This window comes from Mytilus galloprovincialis, chromosome 4 (assembly GCF_965363235.1).
Source record: "Mytilus galloprovincialis chromosome 4, xbMytGall1.hap1.1, whole genome shotgun sequence".
NCBI classification, from domain to species: domain Eukaryota; kingdom Metazoa; phylum Mollusca; class Bivalvia; order Mytilida; family Mytilidae; genus Mytilus; species Mytilus galloprovincialis.
Window position 1 is genome coordinate 65,436,291 of NC_134841.1, and position 21,175 is coordinate 65,457,465.

Sequence of the window (21,175 nt, forward strand, 5' to 3'; positions counted from 1 at the left end):
ACTCCATGCAGTAGATCGGTGACCTAGAGAACTCATAAAGCCATGTTTTGGATCATAAACAGCACCCTTTTCTCACTACTTTTGACTGTTTTCACATGTTTGAGTTATTTTAGCCTAATTTATAAATACATATATTTGAACTCAAAATGAGAACAGTTGCCTCTTTTTAGTTTACTATAAAATACTTTTAATTTCTTTGTTAGCAAAGTCATCATGAATTCAACTATTGTTTGTTATTTTATCCAAATTTGAGTGTAAGTTAATAAATATTAAAACTTATAATTTTCAATATTAATTTCTGTACTGAAATTATCTTTTGATAGGACGATATGAGTGATGACAAACGTAGAGACAAGAGATGGTTGAAAAAATGTGAAAAATTAGTTGTCAGTAAGGTAAGGCTAAAACAATGCATTCAACCATTATTTGTATTACTGTTGATTCATTATTATTTGATGGCATACCAATTTGATGGCATACCAATGTACATGGATTCCATGGATAAAGATTTAATCACAAGTTTATATGTTCAACAAAGAACAAATTTTCTATATACATGTACTTTTATGCAGACTTTAGCAAAACCATGAAATCAAGTAACCATGAAAATGGAAAATTTCCTCTATCCAGGAAAATTGATGTCCAAAAAATAAATTTATCCAGAGTAACAGTATTTGTATTAGTTGGTCAGCTGACTCTGATTTTACTTCAGGTCAATCTCTTTAGCAATCAGCCAGACAAGTTGATTTAAAAATGTTTTAGTAGATTTTATTTTCTATTCCTGAAAATATTTATGCTATATGATGTCAATTATGATCTTAATAACAGGATTGCTTGATAAATCTTGGGTGTCAAATATTAAGCATTTAATGCACATATGGAATAATTTGTTACATTTAATTAGCAATTGGAGTCTCGTATTGTCCAAAGTGCTTTTATGGATTTACTTTTTATGCCCCACCTACGATAGTAGAGGGGCATTATGTTTTCTGGTCTGTGCCTCCGTTCGTTCGTTCGTCCGTCTGTGCGTCCGTTCGCCTCAGGTTAAAGTTTTTGGTCAAGGTAGTTTTTGAAGAAGTTGAAGTTCAATCAATTTGAAACTTAGTACACATGTTCCCCATGATATGATCTTTCTAATTTTAATTCCAAATTTAAGTTTTGACCCCAATTTCACGGTCCACTGAACATAGAAAATGATTGTTTTATGCTCATATCCAAATATTTGAAAGTCAATGATGTAAGAATAAAAAAAGTTAAAGAGCTTTATGACTAAAAAGAATTTTTAATAGCATAATATATATTTAAGAATTTTTAATAGTACAATTTTTCCTCTATTACAGGATGATTTTGTGATACCATTAGTAGAACTGTTTGTACAGAAGATGGAAGAAAGAGTTGACCTGTTGAGTCAGATGTACTCCTGATATTTTACATTGTTGAGACTTTGTGCATTTATGTAATTCACAACTCAGGTTAAACAATCATAACTTTACATATTCATGTGAAACCAGCAAAACTAATAATGCAATGATATTTTAAGTTTTACAATTTGTATGTTGGACTGAAGTGCTCTGAAGTTTTGAACAATTTCTAGGGATTTACCGATTCAAGCATCATTTTGAACTAGGCTTCTGGTTTCAAACAAATATTTTATCATCAGGGTGTAAAATTGGTCTTTCTGTATAATTATATTAGTATAACCAACAAGCACCGTTATAACTGTGATATTTATACATTCCGTCCACTTTGAATATATAGTAGACATACATGTATTTAAAATGCTTCTTGCATGTACATGTAATAATAAACTAATGTTACTTGTACTTCAAAAGTTGTAATCTAAGAGCAGATAAGAAATAGCTTCTTTTTTCAAATGTATATATATAGCAATACAGGTGCTAGTGCTATGATTTTGTTATAGATATTTTTTTCGTAAATAAAAATGTCGATATTTTTTAATCTTAACGTATCTTATGAAATACTATGTATCTCATTATACCAGAAGTGAGTTAAATCAATTCCTTTCTCACAAAAAGCTTTGTTAAAAGATAGATATTAATACAATATAAAGAACTGGTTTTTTTTCATGACACAAATTCCCTTTTTAAAAAAACTTGACAAAACTAAAAAGCAAAGAAACTTCTCTTTTATTAAAGGTTATTTATTGTTAGTGGATGTTTTTTTTAAATATTTTTTTGAGGGGATTTGTGAGACATCTGTTTAAGAACACTGTCCAACTTTATCACCTCATCAAAACTTGGGAATTGTTTTCCAAAATAGTTAGATATGCTTAAATGGACTTGAACTGTTTAAAGGAGATATACCATTATTAGTATTAGCACTGTACTAATGAGTGATGTAGTTTAGGTAGGACCTATATATTTTTGAGGTATTTGTAAATATTTTTATCATTTATTTATGTAATAAAAGTCAAAATTCATTAATTTTGAGTTTTTGTTTGTTTTTGATTTTTTTATGCAAGGATAGAATACTGCTATTTTTGTTATATTATACACCCACTCTAAAAGTGGAGGCTATATGGCAATAGCATTGTCTGTCCATCCCTCCATTGATTGTCCAACGAATATTTTCGTCACACTTTTCTCTGGAACCTCTAAACAGAGCAACTCCACAGCAGCTTGACAGTTATGGATTTTAAGGTACATCATAAGCATAGGTCTCCAGAGATAAAATGTTCTTATACTTTGTCATAATGGAGACTTTACTATGCTCTTTTCTTAAATATAATGAAAAGGATGGGTCACCGTGCTATTTTTCAAGCTATGCCTTATTTTGCTTAGAATGATCATGAAAAAACACATTTTAGTGCATAAAAAGAAATCTATGAGATAGAATTGTGAAATCAATTGTGAGAAAATAGGTTTTATAATATGTTTTGAGAGAATAAAAAGAAAAAATGGTGTTACCGAACTTGTTTTCTTGCTACAATTAAAATGTAAAATTTCCCTATCATTCCAGTATATATTTTTTTTTCTAAAAGATTTATTTCCCCTTTAATGGCTTACTTTAAAAAATTTGATTCTAAAAAACAAATGTTTGGTATTTCTTTAAATATTTTGATTGATGCAATAAATCAGCAAGTTTTCTTCATATACATTAACAGCCTAACCAATAAAATTGCACACCTGTCTACAAATTTGCAGATTTGGGCAAATAACTTGACTGATTGTGTACTGCGATTGTACAATCCAAGATGGCGGTATACCTTGAATCTACCTTGAGAGCATTTTTTGGTAGAAACCCTTTTTTTTGTTGGAAGCCCCTTGTTATCTGGACTGTTGCAGAATCCAGTAAACTAAAACTTAGAACATTGCAAAAATCCTGATTGAATAGTACTTCTGTTGATGTCATTTTTTTGGTTTTTATATATTGGTATCACGTCATCGGCGTCGTCAGGGTCGTCGTCTTCAGCGTGGTCCAAAGTGAGATGGTTTCCGGATAATAACTTTAGTATAAGTAAATAGAAATCAATAATATTTTAACACAATGTTTATAACCACAAAAGGAAGGTTGGGATTGATATTGGGGGTTATGGTCCTATCGGTTTAGGAATTAGGGGCCCAAAGGGACCCAAAACATACATTTATCTAGTTTCAGGACAATAAGTTGTGTATAGTATTTCAATTACTCTGAAATTGTACCACAATGTTCATACCATTAAGAAGTTGGTAGGAATTTATTTTAAGGGTTATGGGGCAAACAGTCTAGGAATTTAAAAGGGCCAAAAACAAGCATTTTTGAAGTTTCGGGACAATAACTTATGTTTAATTGTATGGATCTCTCTGACATTGTACCACAAGGTTCCATATAATGAAGGAAAGGCTTGGTGTCAGTTTGGGGTTAATATGCCTGATCATTTTTTAAAAAGGGGTCAACAAAAAGGCCAAAAAAGAAGCATTTTTCTAGTTTACAGAAAATAACTTGTATGTAAGTGTATGGATATCTCTGAAATTATACTACAAGGTTTCTTACTACAAAGGAAATGCTGGAATTAAGTTTTGGGGTTCTTACTCCAAGGGGGGTTTCAATAAATGAGGGGCCCAAATAAGCATTTTTGTAGATTTCAGTCAATAACTTGTGTTTAAGTGTATAAATCTCTCTGAAATTATACCACAAGTTTCTAAACTACAAAGGGATGATTATAGGGGGCAATGGATCAAATCATTAAGCAATTATGGGCAAAAAAGGGGGAAACAAGGGTTTTTCTGGTTAAAGGACAATTTAGACAATTTAAAAGCAGTGTAAGGGAGGTAATCCAATTCCAAAAAAAAAATTAAAGAATACTGTTATATATATGTTTGATTACTTAATTACCTCCCTTACACTGCTTAAAATTATGTTAAATGAAGTGATAATTGTCTTGAGATGTGTAGCTGTAAATTTATTTTCAGAAGGTACTGTTAATTAATACTAATTTTAACCATGACTGTGAGTTATTTTATATTTAAATACTTTATGATGTATTTAAATAAGTAGTTATTATTGCCAACTTAATTAAAAATTTGAATTGAGATTATTTTTGGAATAAGGGATTTGGGGTGGTGAAAAAATGGGGAGGGGTGGGGGTAAACATTTTCTCATTTCAGATTTCAGAAATTTTAAAGATTTTTTCTTCAAATATTTGTTTGTTGACGGGATTCATATTCAACAGCATAGAGTATTGCTCGCAATTTTTTTTTTTTAAGTTCATTAGACCACATTCATTCTGTGTCAGAAACATTTGCTGTGTCAACTATTTAATCACAATCCAATTCAGAGCTGTATCAAGCTTGAATGTTGTGTCCATACTTGCCCCAACTGTTCAGGGTTCGATCTCTGCGGTCGTATATAGCTGCGCCCTGCGGAGCATCTGGTTTTTTAATGGTAAAACTTGAGGTAAATAAAGTTGTGATCAAAATGTTATAAATGTAATATAAAATTAGGTTACCAAAGCAAACCACTCCAAAGTTTCATTTCAAAGCTGCATTTTGATTGCTTGTTTGGATTAATCAGCATGCAGGAATGCATAGTGCAAAGTTGTGATAAATTCCACGGATATCTAAATTTTTCAACTTTTCCAGTAAGTTATACAGAAGCATAGTAAAACTGCAAAATTAATCAACAAACTTTTGGTTTGTTGACTTTAAAACTTCTGCGAGGTTTGTATGTAAAAGTTCATGATTTGATCAGTTTAAGATGCACTAGTATTAGTCCGTCAATGGTATTTTTTATGCAGTTGATTTAGCATTTGTACATCTTAAATCTATGAAGATTATATAGCCCTGCCCCTCGGTTGTGGTTTTGTTGACTTTTAAACTTATGCATGGGATGCAATCTCTATATGGATTTGTAGAAGAGAAAAAAAAATCTGATAGCTCTTGTTATTTTTTTTTATTAAGGCTGTTAAATCTGCTTTCAACACAGTGCTAGTGTAGCTCGAACACAACATAGAAAACTAAGGAATTAAAAACACGAACACAAAAAAATCCCCGGAGGGGATCTCAGGTGCTCTGGAAGGTTAAGCAGATCCTGCTCCACACGTGGCACCCGTCATGTTGCTCATGTTATTACAAACCCGTATATAGTCTTAGTCGGTAGGTCACGTTCGTGAAAAGGGAACGTGATTGTAGAGTTCTACGATATAAGGAACATGAAAACAAAACAAAAGCTGTTGACACTAATATAAAACATAGGATACATATTAGTTTAGAAGGTTTTGTTTAAAACCTTTATTTCTGTAGAACAATTGTTTTCCTTTTATCAATACATAATATATAAAAATCATGAATTTCAGTACTATTTTTTTTGATATGATATGATAACAAATTTGATATGAAGCAGTAATTTCGATCTGAATAGCTGTAAAAAGATTATGTTCGAACGATTCTGTAGTTGTTATTTATTTGTAACCATCAACGTCATACTTAATTGTCTGCAAAGCCAAGGAACATTTAATAATCGTCTGAAGGCTGTACTTTGTAAATTTAACTGTCTTACAAACTATGCTTCCTTTGAAAAAAATCTTATATTTATAGATATTGTGTTTTGTCAGATATCATCTGTGAAACAGATATTCCATAACGGTCCCCCAACTCGTGATGACGTCCATCAAATTTAAGAAGGGATGATTTCAACATCACTATTTAAAACTCTTGGTTTAATAGCTTCCTTGTGAGCAGCAACCCGCTATCAAGCAATATCGTATTAATTGATAGATATCTACTCCGTATGTAGGCGCTGCTGGAATGTTGCTTCATAGAAATGGAAAGATAACAATTGGGAAGCTAAAACATCTCTTTTGTCGTAAAGATATGAGGCAGACTTAATTACATTTGTAACTGTATCTGTTGTATCCTTTATCTCAAGTGCGATGGGATAGGTGCGTTCAACATAAGTCACCAAATTTTGAATTATTTAGTGAGAGAACAGAATCTTTATAGCGGAAAGTAAAGTTAAAGGATATTGCTAACTTCTTGTCTTTCTTCCTAAGAAGCTCATGTATGAAGTCAGCCTCATAAGAATAATGGAACAAGTCGACAAGAAGAGGGGCACATTTGGTTCCCTTGGGAATGCCGATAGTTTCTTAAAAAAAACAACGTTTTCCAAACGTAACACATATGTTGTCAATAAAAATATCAAGCATCTTGACATGTCCGTTTCAGAGAAGTTGAAGTGATTTTATACAAAGTAGGATTTATCCCTCCCTAAGACAATGTATCAAAATTGGTCATTCTTTTTAAGTTTAGATTTACTTTTAAAAGAGATACCTATTACATAAACACAATTTTCATATTCGACGAATATAACACACACAAAAGCTTAAGAACACCATTAACAGGTCAAAACACATACTGTACACAAAAACCAAAGAATACCTTCTTTGCTGTACTTCAAATTTACTTGGACAGAATGACTTTGTCTTTAGATATGGATCTCTTTGTAAAATACTAATTTATTGTTCAACATTATAAGTATACTTTTTTTTTGTATCTAATCTTCATTTTCAATATGAAATAGATCATGACTCAGTCAAATACATTAACAATATGTATGTAAAATATGTTATCCCAAGTACATGTTAGATTTTAATTTATCAAATGTTACATTTCAATACATCTAATCATACTCAATGTTTTATATCATACAGCTCACATACTATTGTGCAAATCATTCACTCGATGCTTTCTTCTTTCTATCTAAACTTTTAAACACACAAAGTACCCAATCTTTTTAATTTGAGGGTAACAGTGAATGCGTTATTTCTATATTGACTTCCCATGCAACGTAAACCCAATTCTGACCATTCCTGTCAGCTTCCCCACATGTATTTATTATCGTTTAGTAAAATTGACAAACGTTTATTAAAAGGATGATAAAATTCTTGCAATAACATTCTAGTCTTTTTCGACATGTCTCCAATCTGGCGGTCTTCTTTACTTCTTGTATTTGAAATGCTTCTTTTTCTTTGTTTGTTTTCTTCAGACACTGATATTGGCCCTAAAATTGATGGGGACATAATTAATTTATTGCGACAAATATCACAAAACTATTTGCATGTTTTTAACACAGTAATTGTCTGCTGTACCCCTATCTTATTGACACTTTTAACTTTTATGTCTGTTTGCTTTGTTCAATCTGAATCATCGTTTTCAATATAATGGAACTTTATGCGACTGTTCTACAAGTGAGAAGTTTAGCTAGCTATAAAACCAGGTTGAATCCACCATTTTCTACATAAGAAAATGCCTGTACCAAGTCAGGAATATGCCGTGTTTCTTTTTAGCTTTTGTTTTCGCCATTTGATCAGGGACTTTCCTTTTTGAATTTTGTCGGAGTTCAGTATTTTTTTTTATTTAACTTTTTATATACATTCTTTCAAATCAAAGTTTAAACAGAAAGTTAATAATAAAATCTAGTCAAATCAGATTGAAGTCGAACGAAAATGCCACGTACCAGATCACAACTCACAACCCCACTGTTGAAAGGCTAGTGATACCATTGTTTAACTTCTTTGACCACCACCGAAAGTTTTGATTTTTTTTTTAAATACATGAATAAAGTTAACGGTATTTGAATAAATGGCAATAACCTTTTCCAGCTTACAGTTAAAATGCCGACATTAATCAATTTTGCTTTTGCTTGATTTTTATATGCAAATATGTTAACTCTATTCACAATTTTAAGGTAAAGATAGCATGAAATGCAATCAATACCCTATGGCACTAAAGACTGTATAATTGTCCACCATATGTCTTTTGGTTATCGATGTCATTAGGATATTCTTTTACAATTGCATATCTACAATACAATTATCACTCCATATCCGCATCACAAAAAAATCCATTTGATTGACTACATTACAAACGGAAATAGTTTAACTTTGATTTTACATATCCAAGCATCTTTATTTGCATGTTTTTATGACGTCATTGATTATTACAATGTATATATACTTACTCAATTTCAAAAACTTGAAAACTTCTTTCAAGTACACAATACGATTTCGCATATATTCCTCAAATTTAATCACCATCACTTGTTCTTTTGGAAAGACCCTATACCAATCTTCTAAAAATACATAGTACATTCCTACTCGTAAACGAGCCTGCAAGATAAGGTAGACACAAGGTAATTGATTGGTAATCTACTGTACACACAAACACACAATAGTAACTACTGTAATATATTTTAAAGGTTAAAATATAACAAATTCAACAATTTTATTATGAATTTCTGGAATTTTAAGTTAAAAAAAACATGGAGAGTTGTCTCATTGGCACTCACACCACATCTTCCTATATCTATATGACATCATTATCAAGAGGTCCAATACTTTTATACAAAAGCGACAAAAAATCAATAAAAACGGATTATTACTAAAAATGGAAATATAAAAAAATGACCTTTGAACACCTTGACTGATGTGCGTCCTTTTTAAGAACATCCATTTACATAACAAACATACTAAGTTATAAAGTTTAACCCTGATATTATGATGTTTATTTGAACACATTGGGAGAAATAAAGCCGCATCGCATTTTTCTCTCTTTATTTGCAAAGACTCAATTTTAAACTAATCTGCAATAATTTCTGCATTTACAGAAGATAATGTATAAGAACATTACACTTGTATACCTTAAATGATTCCAATGAAGAATTGTAAGCACAACCTCGTTCTGAGAAATGTTTTCGGCATAACATATGTTGAGTGATGGATTCAAGAACTGCGAGATGGAAATCTTCTACCGTTTTATTATATCCAAAAAACTGAGATTCGTATAAGTAGTCTGAATATACCCTGAAAAAGAGTATGCGATTATATGGTTAACAAATAAAGGCAACAGTAGTATACTGCTGTTCATTAGTCATAAATCGATTGAGCGAAAACAGATCTGGGTCACAAATCACAACTGATATGCAATTATGGTTGAACATGTTTTTAATAAACATACACACAATTTCAAGAAAATTTTACAAACAATTTTTAGAGAATAGTAGTGAATACCGCGTAGACGACATAGGGAAATATTTTGAAAGGAATAACATACATAATTTTAAAATTATTTTACACATATACTGTTAAACTGAAATGTTTTGTAGACCTAGAAGAACTTGAAATCAAAACCATTATATGTATCAAACCTGTATTTAAGTCGATGATAATTGTTTACTTTCGGTCGCATTTGTTTTTCGTTAATTGTTTTGTCCTTAATCAAACCGTTGGTTTCTCTTATTTGAATTGTTTCACATTTTTGGTCGTAACGGTACCCTTTATGACTGACTATAGGATATGAGTTTAGTTTTTTAATTTTGACCTATAAATGCATAGTGATACATCCACTTCATTCAGACTCGGGTTGACTTATGTCTCATTGGCAAGCATACCATATCTCACATATTCTATATAAACATTGATCGACAATGTTAACGGAAAAGATTCCAATTGTTTTTTTTCAAAAATTATGTACTATTCATAACATTTTCTTTATCCAGATAGAAAAAAAAGGATTAAAGTATTTTAGTCATCAACTTTAATTCAAAACGAGGATCACATAACCTTGCAATTAAAGGGGCAAAACTGAAACCAATAAGATATTTTACTATCTATAAACAACATCGAATCTAAATGCACTGAAGTCGCGTTAATTCATTCGTTGAAATCCACCTTTATCCTCGGTTTTCTTTCTTTTTTAGTTGTATCTTAGTCTGGGTGTTTACTTTTGACGGACAAGCTTGTATTCATTTTACAATTCAAAACATAACAGAATTTAATTAATTTGACTTACAGTATATATTAAATATATTAAAGATATCAATATGTGTTTATTTTGTTTGTTTTCGCTTAGTCGACTTAAACACCCTCTCCTTTTAAAAAATCGCCGGATCCACCTCTGAGTGTACAGTTTATAGTTGCGTGTTTACCTTGATGAAATGTAGTTAAGATAGTCAATTTCAAAAGATGGGTTTGTATGCAAGTGAAACTGGTGTTATTCAACGTGTTCAAACTTCAATACTGAGTCACACAATATTGACAATGTGTTTGTTATTCGGTGTTGAGTAAAAGTTATTTTTTTTGCAGAAGTGTCAAGTGTTGATGTAAGCAGGAGGTTCAACCAACCATTCAACCACAATGAAATAAGATCTTAAGAGCTGTTAATGTTCTTGTCTTGGAAGTCACCGTACTTCTCCTTAGACTATAAAGTAGATTTTAGTTTCTAACAATTCTATCTTGTTCGTTCAATCCGCATGTTCAGTCTAGTAATATATACCTATTAATAGGATCCCTCATCATAAATATGAGTCTCATGTTCGGATTCAAATGGTAGAGGTAATGAGCATTTAAAATAAGAGGTTCGTTACAATCTTCATTCCCTGGGATTTCCTGCCATCTGTCATTATCATGTGACACGTCCACTGTACCTTCACCTGTAATAAGTTTCATACAAAAATTGAAATAACAAAAATAGCGAACACTAAGGAAAATTCAAATTGGAAAGTCCCTTATCGATTGGCAAAATCAAGTGCCTCGGAAGTCAAAGAGACCCTTAAATGTACAAGTCACATGATGCATATGAATTTAATTAGACCCAAGTCATGTGAAAGTGGACAACACATAAATACCACAAATAATATAAACTTGAAGAATCTACAGCTAATGGTCTTTCAATAAGACAAAAATCCTGTACAATGTTCCAAACTCTAATTGTTCTGTTTAAAGAAAGCTTTGAATATCCTAAATGACAAAACCCCAAAACATTGAGATATCAAAAGTTCCTGAATTCGGACAAAAAAACCAATGTTATTGGACAAGCTTGTTTTATTAGAATTCATCCCTCATTTAAAATATCTATCATTGCATGAAATAAGCAAAGGTTGGCCAAAGAAAGTTTAATAAAAATCTGCACCGATAGCGCAATTCCTTGTACCCATGTAGGCACTAGAGTAATGTAGGTAAACATTACAATTTGAAAGCATATATATTTGCGTAGAAATGTTAAAAGAGTGAAGAACAATGGAATTATTGATATATTCTTGGCCTTTTTTCTTATAACCCGAATTTACAGTTGTCAAATTCAAGAGTATTATATTCCTTTGAACGTACCTGTAATCAGAAAGTAATATAGGTCATCATCTGTCCATTTGTCTGGTGATGGTGTTGATTTGATTTTATCAGTTGCAACGTCGAAATGGTCTAAATACTGATCTAGACTCCAATTTGCTGTAACAATAATAAAAATAGAAAAATAAATCACCACAAATACTGATTAATCATCTATTAGAAGAGAATAGTTGACATCAGAAAATTGAAAATGCATCATGTCTTATCTGATTGACGTTATATAGATGTTTGTAAATTTCATATGGTCTTTGTAAAATTGTTTTATCTACGTCATTATGGTATACACGTACGTATTTAAACGTAATAGATGTTCCTATCAACACAAAAGATGAAAGTATAAAATAAGCCAATTAAACACAATAACTTAAACACAAGTTTTTTTTATTTTATTTATTGTCAAAAAAGGTTTCTGATGCATGATTTATTATTATTATTAATTGTTTTTGGCTTTTAACTAGCTTTCAGGAACTGCGAGTACCGTTACCACAATTTGTAATGCATTTTTGTTCCTCAGTGTTTGCTTGTTTCGTGTTTCTCGTTTTTTTTTATATAGACGAGACCGTTGGTTTTCCTGTTTGAATTGTTTTACACTAGTAATTTTGGGGCCCTTTACAGCTTGTTGTGTGTTGTGAGCCAATGTAAGGCGTTGCAGGCCTTATTTGACCTATAATGGTTCAATGTTTATGGATGGAGAGTTGTCTCATTGGCATTCATACCGAGTTTTCAAGAATGTAAAATTTAAGAAAAAATGTCCATTTCCACAACCTCTTGGATAACGCCTCCTGGTAAAGTACATAGGTTCTTTTCCATGTCTGATGGCTACTCCTGGGTGTTGCTCTAACCCGTGCCAGACATCTGTAGTACCACTTTTCGGCATACCAATAATAAAGAAGTAAGGGAGACAGCGTATAGTAAGCGTCGGCGTCTTCAATTCCTTACCGCCCAAGTATGTCACATTACGATAAAAACAAGGATTCTTGTAGTTTTTAAAAAACATAAAAGGACCCTGAAAAAAAAATGGAAAAAATACTCACTATTAGTAGTCCTTAATACTCTTCAATTTTACACTTTATATAGCATTTTCAACTTTTTTGATTCGAGCGTCCATGATGATTTTTTTGTAGAAAAAAAATGTCTTGAATTCAAAATTTTAATCTCGGAACCAATGATGAGTTTATTTGAATATGTCCTACGTAAATTTGATTTGAAACACGATTAAATATACTTAATATTCGAAACTGATTAACCAACACTTTATTATTATTATTATTGATATTACATATGATTGGGATCTACTTTGGGTCTGTAGTAGTGAGTTTTTACATACCATTTTAAAAAATGATACCGTTTTACGTGTTGTTTTGGAAATGAAACTAATTGTTCTTACCGTTTTGTGAAAATCTAAAAGTTTATTGACTCTTGTTTGTCCAGCTGATCCAAGGCCTTTCCCTGGACAGATCTGCTTACGGAACAGTAAATTATGGTTGTACATATGGTTAGTTGTGATATTAATGTTTGATGATTCAGAACTTTGCAATAACTGCATTCTGTTGAAGGCACCATTTGTGTGTATATTGTTGTTCAAGGAATCAATATTTAAGTTCAGAAAAATACACATGATTAATATTCCACATAAACACGAACGAAAAATCATTCGTTGTAATCCATTCATTCTAATCCCATATCATTATGGTTCTTACAATTTCAGTTTCAGTGTCTCTTGTTCTAAAAAAATAAATCTTTATAATTAAATTACTGTATATGTATTGCGCATAAAAGAACTTACTTGCATTTTCCCAAAATATTCAGAACTCATACATTTCATACATTTCATGCTATCAATATATGCAGTCATTTATAAACTTGGCATATCAAAATGTTTAATCAAAAAGTGTACCATATGATTAGTTTACATCTTAAAAGACAAAGTTCATCGATAGTTGCAGTTCATATGTATTGTGTACTTAACAATGTTTGTTAAAGGGCATTTATTGTCGGCGTTTGCTTTCAAAGGTCAAACAACAGATAAAAAAGCTAGAGGTGAATCTTATTTAGGCTTTTTAGTATAATGGAAAAAAGGATATGCTGTATTAAATCATGACACAAAAGTACAAACATGCACATAACATATCCATTCTTTTGACATTTTGGCCAAGGAAAATACATCTAAATCAGTGAACCGTGGAGATACACTTTTAAAAAATAACAGTTATACGATTGGTTTGTAAAATTCGATTCGTATACAACTGATTGAAATGTTAATCAATATAAAATGTTAGATATTTTAAAATAAACAACAATAAAAGGTAGCTGTTGGACAATATTAGCTTACAAGAAAACACAATAAACAAAAACTTCGCAATTGTCTAATAAGCGATGTACTCAATATGGTATCATTTCAGTTAAAATAAAAATAGCACTTTAGCCTCAATTGATACAAGTGGAGGTTTAGCTAGCTATCAATAAAGGCAACAGTAGTATACCGCTGTTCAAAACTCATAAATCTATGGACAAAAAACAAAATCGGGGTAACAAACTAAAACTGAGAGAAACGCATTAAATATTAGAGGAGAACAACGACACAACATTAAAATGTAACACACACAGCAACGGACTAAGCATTAGACAAAATCCGATAAGAATAACCAATATAACATCAAAACCAAATACATGAATTTGGGATAGAAAAGTACCGTGACACGTCTTATAGTACACTCAAATATAGGAGAAAACAAACGACACAACGGAAACACAACGTAAAAATGTTACACACACAGAAACGAACTATGATATAATAATGGCCATTTTCCTGACTTGGTACAGGACATTTTTAAAGAACAAAATGGTGGGTTGAACCTGGTTTTGTTGCATGCCAAACCTCGCACTTTGATGGTATTTTTAAATATAACATTAAAATGACAACATAGTAATACAGGACTACAATACAAATAAATAGCAGAACGTATTAGGCAAAGAAACACATGAATAATAGATAACAAAATGCATCAGATTTAAAATTCATTACGTCAAAAACGCGCCTCGTCCAAACAAGAATTACCAGTGACGCCCAGATATAAAAGTTCGAAAGTAAAAAAAAAAGGGTGGGTTTCAAAGTTGTACAGCTCATAGGATCAAAAGTTGAAAATAGGTTGTGCCAAATACGGCTTGGGTTTTCTGCTTGTGATAAGAACATCCTTATTATATAGAACAATTTATGTTATTGCAAACAGTAAATTTAATTAAATGAATATAAAAGATTTACATGATAAAACTGACGTTTTAACTAATTACAGAAAACAAAACCCGAATACATAATACATTGAAGACCAACACAGAAAATAGACACGCCCGACTCAGTGACAAACCAGGCCTGAACGCAAAAAATTATAACCATGACGTCACATACGAACGAAATGGTGAAAAGGCACAATATTACGTCATGCAGACATTTGAATTTCTGAAATAGCACAAATATGACGTCATATTTGAAAAATTATGTCTAAAAAATAAGATAGAAATAGGATTGATATAAGATTATAATAGAACTAAATACTGATATTACATTTAAACACAATGCATATTGCAATACTAATCAATAGCAATTAACTATATTATATCTAACTTCAAACATAAAAATACAGATTACGTTGAACAAAATCAAAACTAATAAATGAAGGCAGTGAATAATTTTCTTCACCATAACACATGAATTTAATAGAAAAGACCAATTTGACAAAATCCGATGAAAATTACAAATATAACATCAAACTAAATACATGAATTTGGGATAGATAAGTACCGTAACACGTCTAATAGTAATGCGAATTCACACTCAGCAAAACAGTCACAATCGGGAATCAGTCACGTTCGGTAATTAAAAGATTAGACGACGTAATGACAAACCACAATCTACCATGTGGTAAAAATGTCCTTAGCTAGTTTGGTCAAAGACACATCATATGGATCAACTAATTCGTGATGGTGTCCATAAAATTTACGGAGTGTCAATTTTAATCTGTCCTCCTCATAACTTTGTTGAAGCAGTTTCTGTGTAAGGAGCACACTTCTGTATATGAAGTCCGTATAGTGTGAACATACACGAGAATAACGTATCAATTGTGATATTTAAACACCATACGAAGGGGCAGAGGGTATGTTACTGCTGAGAAATGGGAAATTGATAATTGGGAAGTTGAAATCGTCCCGTTTATCATAGATTTTCGTGTGAAGTCGTCCATCTGCGTCAATATTGAGGAAAAGATCAAGGTATGAAGCAGTCCTTCTAGTATCAGTAGTATCCTTAATTTCAAGTTCGCTGGGATATATGAGATGTAAGTATTGGCTGAAATATGGGTTATTCAATGATAGAACATCATCAATATATCGGAAAGTAAAATTAAAGAATTTCGCAAGGTGCTTTTTCTTTTTGTCTTTTAGAAGGTTCTGAATGAATTCTGCTTCATACGAGTACAAAAACAAATCGGCCAGTAGGGGTGCACAATTAGTACCCATTGGAATACCGACTGTCTGTTGAAATATAAATCCTCCAAACTCAACAAATATATTGTCGATCAAAAAGTCCAGCATTTTGATAATATCATCTTCAGTATATTTTCTGGAAGATTCAGTTTGATTCTTGACAAAATATGAATTAGTGTAACCAAAACCAGAAATTTGTATCTACGATTCCCATTTTTATAGAAAAAGCTCTGTTTTATGAGATGGTGAAGTCGATCTTTCAACTGAACATGGGGAATAGTAGTGTATAGCGTAGAAAAATCAAAAGTCTTTATGTTGCTGCAAAATTGTAAAGATTGTAATCGAAGATTAAGCAGTAGATCTTTCGAATTTTTGAGAATCCACATCTAGTTAACACCACTGGTAGAATATATGTCATCATAATATTTTTGAAGCCCATCTTTAACTGTAGAAAGAATAGTAGTCAGAACATTTTGAAGAACCAGCTATGTATCGTTCTGTGTATGGAGTTTTGTGTAATTTCGGTATCCAGTATAAGGAAGGTAAATTTTCTTCGTTTTATTTGATGTTGATACCAAAAAGAAAGAAGGACAGATTTATGATTTTGTAAAATTTCGTCCTTGGTAAATGATGTTAAAGAATATGTAGGGTTACCGGTAGTTTTATTTATTCCAAGCTCTGTAGTGAGACATTGCAAATAATGTTTTTTACATATGAAGACAATATTATTGGAGGCTTTATCTTTATCTTTCGTCGGAAAAATGCCTGTACAAAGTCGGAACCGTTGTTTTTCATTTGTTCCCTTGGTTGATTACATTTAGTTTTGTAAGTTTTTAGGGCTTCCATGTTGTTTAAATTGAAGTTTGGTAAATTAATTATACTTTTTGGTAAGATCGCAAAGAAGTTTCAAAAACTTTGAACATTTAGGAGATCTTGAGGAAAATAAATTTAACTAGAAAATTGATGAAAATAATGAAGTCAATGTTGCATTTGAGGAATTTGAATCTGATCTTTTAAATATTGAAAATAACACATACATGTATCATTGAAAAAGAGAAAACAATATACAAAATCCTGCTCCATGCATTCATGAATTATGAACTTAGGCTAGCTTTTACAATAAATATAATTAGGCAAAATTCTAAAGATATAGGGGGAAATACACAACCCAGAGAAATTAGCAACGACTTTTGGCCCACCATCCAACATTTTTTAAACAAATAAATGTAGTAATTTTTAGTAAAAAAAACCGTTACTCTATGTGACAACTTTAACATCATAAATGACCAGTCAAAGGTTTCTTATATGTTTATTTTTTTTGGTATGTGAAAATATATTGGCTCAGAGTGTGCTGTAGATCAGAACCAGCTTAGTGTAACAACCACTAACAAAAATTGAACAATTGAAGGTGATTTGATTTTTTGAATATATATAAAATAGATTGTAGGAAACAAAAAAAAAAACAGCAAGATATGGCTTATCAGAATTAGAATTAAAATTAAATCATTCTATTAAGAAACAGAGCGGGAAATGTTGAACGGGAAAATTACTTTTTTCACCAAATTTTTCCATTAAATTTATAACATTAAAACAACCTATAACAATCGTAAGTAGTACACTCCTAACACCCAGCACATTATCTCTTTTTCAAGAACATAATATTTTCATCTGGTTATTAGACATAAACTTCCTTTATATGCATTTTAAATTTAAATATTACAGAGATGTTATAAAAACATATTACCTAGTATGCAGTTGCATAACCTGGTGATATATATGTAAACGTTTCGCGAGCAAGATTAAGAAATAAATTGCAGTTGGCTTAACATGGGTTTGCATCATGTAAATATTAAAACCGGCACATTGTGTCTACGAAGATATTTACAGGAAAATACTATAAAAGCTTAAATTTTGTGTTTCCGTCTTTGTAAGTTTAGAAATGAAACCGCTAAGGCAAAACCTCGAAATAGAAACTCTAAAACAATGCTTAAACGAGTTAGTTGACCGTTATGGAATATATGGTTCACAGATGATAGTGGATATTTCCCTAATGGTGTAACAACAATCCCGTCCCCTTTATAACGTTTGTTATATATTCCAGTTTGAAGTCGTCCATCTATGTCAATATTAAAAAAAATATATGAAACAGGTCATCGTCTTTTTATGAATAATTTCAAGTTTACCGGGGTATATAAGATGAAAGCACATATTGAAATGATGGTTATATGATGTACAGAACATCATCAAAATATCTGCAATTGAAATGAAAGAGCTTTGCACGATGAATTTTTCTTTTTGACTCTGAGAGGGTTCTAGATGAATTCTGCTCATATGATTACGACGTAAGTCGGTCAGTATTGGTGCACAATTATTACCGACTGGAATATCGAGTAAAATATAAATCCATCAAACTCAACAAAATTAGTATATTGCCGATAAAAATATCCAGCACTTTGATGATATCATCTTTTGTGTATTACCTAAGCTGTATTTGGCAAAACTTTTATGAATTTTTGGTCCTCAATGCTCTTCAACTTCGTACTTTATTTGTTCTTTTATAACATTTTTGATTCGAGTGTCACTGATGAGTCTTTTTCAGACGAAACGCACGTCTGGCGTAAATATTAAATTTTATTCCTGGTATCTACGATGAGTTTATTTGTTGTGGGAATCAAGTGTGGTTCTTCACAAAGTAATATTTTAATGACCCAAAGCAAGGAATTTGTATCCACGTTTCCTTTGTTTGTAGAAAGATGTTTTTAATAAGACGATAAATTGGATATTCAAGTAAGCACGTGGAATGGAGTAGAAAAATCAACGAGTTCAATATTACTGCAATATTGGAAAGATTGTGATTAATGACTATGAAGAATCCATGCCCGTCTGATTGACACCGATGGTTAACTATATACTTCACCGCAACTTGATATGTGTATTTAGTAAGTAATAGTTTCAGTAATAAGTTTATATAGTAGTTTGAACAAGTCATAAGTAATATATGTATTTTGGAATGTGACCATTTAACACACCAATTTAAAAATTAAAAAATTACCACTTGACTTCTTAACATTTAATGCCAATAATAATTCCATACATACATTATATCATTGAGAAAATTATTACAAAAACTTAAAATCACTGTCAATTTATTTAATTTCTTTTTAATAAGCCTATGTGTACTTTCGTTCGAAATTTTTTAATCAATGATTCGGTATCCTAGTGATAACCACAAACTTGGAAAAACACAATTATACGAAACTTGAATATTTGAATTTAACACAATTCATTTTACTACTTACAAATATTCATATCAACGTGTTAGATTGACAAACATATTCTAAACTTAAATCAGAAACATTGTAGATCGGAAACCTAAGAAATAAAATAACCCGATAAAGATTATTATTCAATGAATTATTCAATGAATAGACCATTATTTTTCGTTTAAATATTTATTAAATTATTTATTGTTAATTGCAACGAATTTGCCGAGAAAAAAACCCAGTATTGCAATGTTATAGAGAATAATTTACAATATCATGACTAACGTTAAAATAGTTTCAAACTTTTTTATAATCAAATTTAAATTTTTATAATAATTAGACGGGAACTAAATGCTTACTCACCTTTACGGAAAAAACGCAAAATTGAGAATTATTTTCAAGTTGTTCTGCACATATGGTCATAACTACCATTGAACCTGATCTGCATGAATGTATGTTTATCTTATGATCCCCAATAAAACATCAGAAATTTAAAAAAAAAAGATTAATTTCTTGAAATCAATAACATTGTGTGCTTACCTGCCTCAGTAAGGTAACAACTGGATATGCGATGTATAACATGTAGTCCTGTTACACAATATGATATGGTTCGGATTAAATTAACCCAATATTTGCTTAACTTCCAGCAAGAAAAATTCAGGCATCTTTTGGACGATGGTAAACGTTGACTTTGGCAAGATATTTCATTTTTTTTTATATTTCATTACAACCGGAAACCATAGTGATGACACACGAACAACATAATGTTTTAAATCCCCTTTAAATTTGAATTTATAATAAAAGCTTGACACGTGAGAACTCTGAAGGTAGACAAAAGGTAACAAAATTGTGGTTTTGATTTTGCCATTTGATTAGGGACTTTCCGTTTTGATTTTTCCTCGGTGTTCTGTATTTTGTGATTTAACTTTTTACTATGGAAACTGAGATTTTTCTACTCGTGAATCTGAAGGTGTTTACAGCAACATAACATACATCAAATCAACGAAAGTTGACAAAACTATTGAAGTTTACTTATACTTTATGACACGTCACTTTCGATTTGTACGAAAATTGTCCTTCAAGCAAAAACTCATGGCATATAATTTTGACAATTTGATTGTTTTTTAACCATCTTATATTTAGTTGACATTATGCGACCTAATGTAGAAGACGGTATTTCACATCCTAAATGTTACGGTAATGTTGTACTAAATTATGAAAACTCATCGAACCTTTAAACAAACTTATTAGTAAAGGTTATCTTACCAATGTTGTAATTAGATCTGTGAATATAGTTTACATTGGCACTATTACTGATTTTGTCATCAGTAAATTAAAAAATAACTAGATTTTTATTCTTTTCAAACGGGACGCATAAAGAAACAAATAAAGGCAACAGGAGTATATCGCTATTCGAAAGTCATAAATCGATTGAGAAAAAATAAATCTGGGTTACAAACTAAAACTGAGGTAAACACATCAACTATCAGAGGAAAACAACAAAACAACAGAAATGCTGAAGTGCAACAAAAGCAAACACGTTCATTTTTATCTATAAAGATGTAAACTCCTCTGTATCCTACTTCCTGTTGATACATTTAGTTTTTGCATTGCACTAGTCATGTCTTCTTTGACTGTCCACGACGTTAAAATACAAAATCCCTGGGATGTGTTTTAGTTGATTTTTAACTCTTATGCATGTTTTTTTTTATTATTCTTAATTGGTTTGACTTGTCAGTAACTGCGAGTTATCACAAATCGTACTTTCTTGTTAATTTGACATAATTTGATACTATTTGTAATGCTTTTTTGA

At 31.1% G+C, this 21,175-nt stretch overlaps 2 protein-coding genes across 4 annotated transcripts in view; one reads left to right on the forward strand and one right to left on the reverse strand.

Annotated features, from left to right (window-relative positions):
* The window catches only part of LOC143072713 (centlein-like), a 75,108-nt gene extending 72,664 nt beyond the window's left edge, over positions 1 to 2,444 (forward strand). For all 3 annotated transcript variants that reach the window (XM_076247805.1, XM_076247806.1, XM_076247807.1), the window contains 2 exons: positions 324 to 395; positions 1,341 to 2,444. In XM_076247805.1, coding sequence (XP_076103920.1) covers positions 324 to 395; positions 1,341 to 1,424 — 156 coding nt within the window. In that variant the 3' untranslated portion in view covers positions 1,425 to 2,444. The remainder of the gene's footprint in view (positions 1 to 323; positions 396 to 1,340) is intronic.
* Positions 2,445 to 7,152: 4,708 nt separating this feature from the next.
* Positions 7,153 to 13,292, reverse strand: LOC143070707 (carbohydrate sulfotransferase 15-like). Its single transcript, XM_076244898.1, has 7 exons — positions 13,008 to 13,292; positions 12,386 to 12,626; positions 11,603 to 11,719; positions 10,770 to 10,926; positions 9,136 to 9,298; positions 8,458 to 8,605; positions 7,153 to 7,497 (listed from the first exon to the last, which is right to left on the reverse strand). The coding sequence occupies exons 1-7, from the start codon at positions 13,290 to 13,292 to the stop codon at positions 7,310 to 7,312; spliced, it is 1,299 nt and encodes a 432-aa protein (XP_076101013.1). The 3' UTR covers positions 7,153 to 7,309.
* Positions 13,293 to 21,175: the final 7,883 nt, after the last annotated feature.

Bases quoted from the DNA above. Each gene is read 5' to 3' on its own strand.
- LOC143070707 (XM_076244898.1), bottom strand. From the start codon at position 13,292: ATGAATGGATTACAACGAATGATTTTTCGTTCGTGTTTATGTGGAATA. The intron at 10,927-11,602 runs GTACGTTCAAAG...AACTTATTACAG, and splicing joins ATATTACTTTCTGATTACAG to GTGAAGGTACAGTGGACGTG. The intron at 8,606-9,135 runs GTATACAAGTGT...CTTATCTTGCAG, and splicing joins CTTCATTGGAATCATTTAAG to GCTCGTTTACGAGTAGGAAT.